The 7,697-nt window shown below is 33.8% G+C and overlaps 1 protein-coding gene across 1 annotated transcript in view; it reads right to left on the bottom strand.

Moving 5' to 3' along the window:
- The window catches only part of LOC110036353, a 17,750-nt gene extending 10,279 nt beyond the window's left edge, over nt 1-7,471 (bottom strand). Inside the window, exon 1 of the mRNA XM_020740778.1 lies at nt 7,039-7,471. Coding sequence (XP_020596437.1) covers nt 7,039-7,458 — 420 coding nt within the window. The 5' untranslated portion in view covers nt 7,459-7,471. The remainder of the gene's footprint in view (nt 1-7,038) is intronic.
- Nucleotides 7,472-7,697: the final 226 nt, after the last annotated feature.

Genomic DNA, 7,697 nt, shown 5'->3' with positions numbered 1-7,697 from the left:
GTGTTGATGATCTTAAACTAGTAGGCAAGTAGAAAGTGGGATTCATGGATAAGAGACATGTGTTAATCTAACTAACAGTGGCTGAAGACTACATCAGAATTTTTTCCAATAAATATCTTAATATCGAAGGCAAATCAATGAAGTTACTCAAGTGGTCTCCCAATTTCGACCCAAATCATGGAACTCCCACTGTACCAATATAGTTTATTTATCTGGTCTCAAGCTGCATTTTTTTCACCATCCGGTTCTCTACTCTATTGGGGCAATCCTTGGGGATCCTTTGAAATTAAATCTGACTACTTTCAATCTAACCAGACACTCGGTGGCCAGAATACTTGTAGAAATGGATATTACTTTACCTGATATTACCTGATACTTTACCTGATATTACTGAAGTCTGGTTGGGCACAACCCATAATGGTTATTGGCAACAAATCGTCATAGAACACAAACCACCATATTGTACCCACTCTAAGATGTTTGGTCATATCCTTGCTAAATACCACAATTTTCATACTAATTTGAAATTTAAGGTTCAAGTGAATAAGGATGGGTCTAACCCCACTGCTGTGGACATTTTAGTTCCACCTGAGGATAATACTACCAGACAGGAAGTGTCAGTTGCACCTGAGGACCCCCCTCATGACACTGCTATTACTGTTACTGCGAGTGATGCGATGTTGAAACCTACAAACTCCATACAAAATAATACTGATGGACTATTACCTATAAATGATAGTGTGCAGACTCATAATCAGGAGAGCCTCGCAGCTCCACTTCTTCAAGAAGTATCCGGCGTAGAAGCAACTCATACTTCACGTATTGTAGAACCTATTGTGGGTATTACTGTCATCTACTGATCAGATGATCAATCATCGGGTGAGGAATGACAGGTCTACACATCTAGGAGGAAGAAAAAGAAACTAGAGCTCAAGAGTCTTATGGATGATACTTTGGCTACTACGGAAAAACTGGAGATCTACTAGAGCACCTTACCAATATGCTAGCTGGATCCCTACCGAGAACTAGAGCCAGAGGCAATACTAGATTGGGATGTCCCACACTTTTTCAGCGCTCGAGTGATTTTTGGGTTTTTTTTTATTTCTAAATGTACCCATCTTTTATATTTTTTGTGTGTGTTGTACCGTGTGGTTTGTATATATATATAGTTGAAATCAAATCATTATTTGTTATAACTTGAAGCTTTGTGTAAGGGCCTAATTAATAAAGCTACCTTAATAATTTACTCTTAAGAGAACAGGCAATTACATACACAGCACCTGAAACATTGCTATTTACAAATCTAAAGCCCTCTTTCATCAATTTTTCAAATTCTTACTCAAATATCAAAATTGATCATAAAACCACAACCAAATTTTTCATTTTTTTATCAAATTCTCAATGACTTGATCGTGACACGCGTAAATACATCAGTTTGATAGTTTAAATATATTACTTGGGTACTGGAATTTGTATATAGCAATGTTTTGAGTGCTATGTATGTAATTATCCCTTAAAAGAATTATTATACAATAAAAGTTTACGTTATAAGAGAGCAAAAATATGTTAATAATCAAACTCTGTATTTTGAGAACAGATAATTTCATTAATTAAAATTAAGATATTAATACAAATTATAATAATCAAAATATTTGAATTATTGTAAGTTAATTTTGTGGTAGAGAATAACTTGATTTTTGCTTAGAAGAAAACAAGAATTGGAAAATTATAAATAATCAATTGTTTGTAGAAGTGAATTAAAATATAATTAAATATTAAAGAGAGAAGTATAATAGTATTTCAAATTGATATGTATGCATCCTAATGTTGATTAAGATGTTTCATTATTACGAACTGATTGTGGTAATTTTGATTTTGAGGATAGAGAAATCAGAAGTAAGAACATGAGGTGAGTAATTATATTTTTTAATTACATTATTCTTTCGTCCTTTTAATTTTATTTCTGATTTCCACTAGTTCCATTTATGCTCTATATACTCTTGTTCTTTACTGCAAATAATCTTTGATATTGTTAAGAATGAATCATGCATGTCAACAGTATTTGCATGAGTAGTTGCATGATAGTTTGTCTCAAGAAGACATTAGATGATTACAATATGATTTTTAAATTCGTATAGAAGAATATTTAGTCATTAGTAAAAAAACATAAAATAACTCATAAGAATATATATTATGAAATATATACAAAAATAGTAATATATATGAATATTTGCATGTGTGATAAAAATTCACTCTTATAGTACTAGTTGGTAATGTCAATACACCCGAACCCAAATATATTTTTCATACTGTCTCAGACAATAGTGGAATTAAAATAAAACTCTGTTTTCCCAGCCAAAGATGAGTGTCTATCCACTTCAAACAATAATAAACTAGTTCTACACCCTGCCATACTAATAGGGTGGGTATCAACTTAGAGCACGCGAAATTATATTTAGACAATGTTCATGTGATAAATGTATTTATATAAAAAAAGATAAGAAACATGAATATGAAATGTTATGTTTCTTGAAAATATAAATGAAAAAAAAATGTGTTTACAACATCATACTGTGTTGTCATTTATAAATTTAGTACATGATATGATTCATTACATAACTTAAATTACTAGCCAGCATAAATGATGCTCTTATTTCTTAAGTATTATGATTTAGAATTATACTTATTCTAATGGGTTCATTTTAAAAACTTAGTATATTGCATTTTTTTGAATAATTTAGATAAAAATGAGTACAACAACAACAATAACAAAGCCTTAATCCAATTACGTAGGGTCGGCTGCATGAATCATTTTTCTCCATTGTGTCTTATTTTGTCATATTTTCATTTAGTTCTAGTAAATTAAGATCATTTTTTTTATAATAAGCCCAAGTTGAATCTAAAACATCTAATCTCCTAATCGGATCATCAGATGGTCGACGTTTAATGTGACCAAAGCATCTAAGACGACTTTCTCTAAAAATGATTGAAAGAAGAAAAATGTATATCGTGGACGAAACAACCATAGAGCAAGACCTGTTATATTACCATTGACTTTGATTTTGAATATTTATAGCTCTTTCATTGCGGCTAGATTTAATGATAGCAAATAAGTTTATTTTTACAATCCAACTGGGTATTTCGCCTTCAAAATTTCAAGCTCCTAGGTCAATTTGTGAAAATCTTTTCAAATTTAAGGAGACAATTGTATGATTATTTTATAGCCAAATGTGGTCTTACCAAACTTAGAACTAAGTGCCAAAAAAAGCATTAGGACAGACCCTTTAATCACTCAACTCAATTATCTAACTAAGGTTGAATACGAGCCGTCGAGTGAACACCTGTCAATCTACAACACTCAACTCGCATGTTAAACTCAATTTGTTAAACTCGACAACCCAACCAACTCCATGGTCTTTGAGATCAATTTAATAAAAAGGAACACAATCCACTCCTAAGGAATGTTAGAAGCAAGTTGTCAAAGATGTGACCCTACGAATGCATGAGAAATAGATGATGAAATATGAAACTGTCAGATAATAACACGATAGAGATAATATTAACTGTGTCAATGCTGGAAGAAGAAAAAAAGAGATAAGTCAGAGAACTTAAGAGATCTATATGTACTAATCACATGCTTATATTATAAAAAAGAAACCGCTATAACTAGAGAGGGATCTTTGTAATAAGAGATAGTCAATTCATTCTTGAGCACTATGTCTCTACTTTATTCCTTGTTGCATACACTTTTCTCCCTCTCTTCAGCTCACTCCTTATGTAACTCACTACTTCTTTATTCCTTTTTTGAGGTGTGAGTCCATGGACAAATCATGATTCAACATTATTTTAAAATATTGTGAGCATAGATCAGGTCACAACCAAGAAGAGGAGTTACACAGCAAGCAAAACCTAGCAACGGAGAGGTTACCAGCAATAAGAACTATAACAGAGTTTGACACAACAAATCAGCAAATCAACCTTCATGGGCACTATGTAACCAATATACAGGATGGCAGTCATCTCTCATCTCATTTTGGAATAAGGGAGACCGAGATGAAGTAAATATTATGAGGGAATAACAAGAAAAAATAAGGGTTTGAGAATGGCTAACGAAGTTCAAACATAACTATAAACACCCCTTTTATAAATATGAAAGTAATTATTACGAGGGAACAACAAGAAAAAAAAAGGCAACAAATTTAAAAAATGGCATCACAACTATCAGAGTAATTAAAGTCATCAAATTTTCATCTAACTGAGACGTCAAAACAAATTTTGTTAGTTATAAAAAAAAATTATTTTATTATTACAACTAGACATATGCAACTATTCCCTCAAAACATAAAGAAATTATATTAAACACACAAACACACCTTATTACAACAACAAAAAGAAAAATTCAAAACACAAGCCCAAGGCAATCTTCGCAAAAACCTGGCTAGACAGTAGAAGCCACTTTAGCATAAACTATCAGCACGAACTATCCACCGTACTTGAACTGAAGAAGACAAATGGATTTGCACTGTGCACTTATAGCTCAGATCGACGAACTTATGTTTCAGTTCACCTGAAGATTTCTTTAAGCCGGCAACTTCACACCTTAGTTCAGCCAACTGTTGTTTAAGTTTGATTGTTTCAACGACGACAAGAAGATGAAGAACAATCTCTATAAAAGGACCACCAAACTTCCCAACTGAATATTTTTTTTCCTCCAGGTGAACTAATGCCACATTTAGGTTCAACTCGCCCACATTTCCAACACGAATATTTTGGAGTGCCCATGGGGCTGCGGCGAACCTGAAACCAGAGACTATATTATTACTAATTGTGTTTTTTTTTTTTTCGTGCAGGATTAAGGAGATGATGGCGAACTGCGACATTAATGTCCCAACATTTAGAAATTTCAGCGAAGTCATAAACAAGTTGAGCACAACACCAATGAGCGGAATTCCACAGGCCAAATGCCATTGCTACATTATCCATCACTCTTGGAGGGCTTGCAACGCTAAGATTCACTATCGTGCACATGGTACACTGACTATTATTGCAACAACCATTCTCAAGGCACTTAAAATGACACGACTTTTTCCATTTCGAGAGCAATGGGATGCTAGCCGACCCACCGGATCGGTTTCCTCTACCCTTTTCTGGCATTCTCCCCCTCTCAGATGGCTCAGAGCGAACATTGATGGTGCACTCCTTTCCAAAGAGGCCGACACAAGATTTATTGTTCGGGACTAGAGAGGAGTTCGACTCATTGCTACTAGACACATTTTTGAGCATTGGGATAGTCGCCCAAGTTGAACTTCAGGCCGTCATATCCTTTCAAAACATTTGCCAACCATGGATGGTCGAATGCAAGAGCATCATCATTAAAGGAGATAACACTAATATCATACATTTTTTGAGGACTACTATGAAACGGAATATTTCGTGCAAACGACCACAGGAGACACCGGATTTTACTTTTCTTTTGTCTTTTAAACAAGTTCTTTTTTTCCATACATCTAAATATTGTAATAGGGCCGCTCATTTTTGTGTCAAGCGCGCCTTAGTGAGTCATTTGTTTTGATGCATGTAGATGACGATAAGGATCTCCCTACCATACTTGTAGAAGACAGTTCTTTTTTTTTTTTACACTAGATGCATACATGCATAACTTTTGTACTTTTTTGATATATTAAGGCAAATGCAAATTTTCACAAAATATTATTCATTTGAATCAGTTAAGCGAGCGAGACACAAGCGGATATAGACGTAAAAAATGCTAGCAAATGGAGTTGCGAATCAACTGGCATTATATCACCCCATTTATAAGGAACAAAGAACTCAAACTTCAAATTGTTCACACGTCAGCAATGCAATTAAATAATATTTGCATATTTATAAATTGCCTTCAAATTTGTTATTATTTCAATTCTCTTATTCTTTCTGCAACTCCGTCTTCCAAGAGATAAGAGATGAACTAAAAATGTATAGTCAAATGCAATATTACCAAACCCAGGACCAAGACCCGGACGATGTACTAAGTTAGACCCCATATCCCTAAGCTCAACAATCCAACTAAGGCCAAGTACGAGCCAACAAGTCAGCATCACCCATCCATCTATCACACTCAACTAACCCATTCGAAGAGCCAAACCAAGTAGCTCCATCGTCAGTGGGATCAGTTTAATCCAATAGGACACAATTCAATCTCAAGAACAAAATTGTTTAAGCAACAAACTAACTTAGAAGCCTAGCCGACTGACAAAGATATGACCCTACTAACGCATGAGGTAAGGATGACGAAGCGACGCTATCCGAGAATAATGCGTCAAAGATAATATTAACTATGTCAAGATCAGAAGAAAAAAAAAGAAGATAAGTCGGAGATTCCCAAAAATATGTATAACATATATAAAAAATCCTCTATAAATAGGAAATCTATATAGCAAAGGACGATTAAAAAATTATGGACACTATATCTCTACATTTTTCCCTAACGAATACACTAATACCCCTCTCTTTGACTCGCTCTTTCTCTCCTTCATAGTTCTTTCCTTATGGTGTGAGTAAATGGACAGATCAGGATTCAACAATTACATAACTGTAAAGTCATAAGAAGTTGTAGAAAGACCTATCTTACATCCTATTCCAACTAACCATCTAGTGAGAATAACAAAAACATAACATTGCAAATGGTGGTTTTACAAGTTCCATGTAATAATGAGCAGCCTTAATGTCAATATGTGCTTTATCAATGATTCAATCATATGACTATTTTACCAAAAAGAAAATCATGGCACTATCAATGACTGAATCATGCAGCTATTTGAACAAAAAGTAGAAGCAACTACACTGTTTTTCCTTTTATTTAATTATATATTTTTTAAAGATGGCTACATTTTTTTTTTTTGGACAGATGTATAACTAAGTTGGAATTTATTTTCACATTATCAAAACTAGTTGTTTGATTATAAATTGAAATAAGAATAAATTTGATCATTAGTAGGACAGTACAGATACAAGGAAATAAACTGCAGGACTAAAAATTACCTTCTTTATAAGTTGAACATCATAAGATCTTCCATATTTATTCCTTATAAGTCTTGCAAGATCTACTCCACTAAATGTGGCTTCATCTTTTCCAACAATCCTTTCCAAGTCCTCACGTGATAAACCACCTGATATATCCTGACTATTATTCAGGGCATTTTCCTCATTGTCTGTGCTTTCATCATCTGAGCTGTTGCCTTCTGCATTATCAGGAGCTACACGAACAGAAACCAGCTGTTCTAGTGGATTTCTTCCATGCAACTTGATGGACAGTTGGGTTTGAGCAGACAATGCTCCCCTAGATCGAAATGCTAAACCTGAATATCCCAAACCCAGCCCCTTAGTCAGTCTGGTTTTTGAGAAATTGTCTTGACCACGAAGTAATAAATTTTGAGGATTGTGTAATAGAACACTCATCATGCCCTGAAATCAAATTCCTTTATCACTCTCCTATAGAAAAAAAAGAATTCAATCTGCAAATATGCTTAAAGATTGTTCAACAAAATTCAAGAGTAGAAGATCAAAAAGCTTAGGAATATCATGGAATGCTGACATTGTATTCACTAATGTGACAATAAATTGAGTAATGCTATACACTGCAAGAAAATATAATGAGCTTTTCTTGATTCCCATTTTACATGTTCAAAACTTATAAGGCT

Source organism: Phalaenopsis equestris, unplaced genomic scaffold (assembly GCF_001263595.1).
Source record: "Phalaenopsis equestris unplaced genomic scaffold, ASM126359v1 Scaffold205450, whole genome shotgun sequence".
NCBI classification, from domain to species: Eukaryota; Viridiplantae; Streptophyta; class Magnoliopsida; order Asparagales; family Orchidaceae; genus Phalaenopsis; species Phalaenopsis equestris.
The sequence above is the reverse complement of the archived record's forward strand: the minus strand, read 5'-3'. Positions and strand labels throughout refer to the sequence as shown.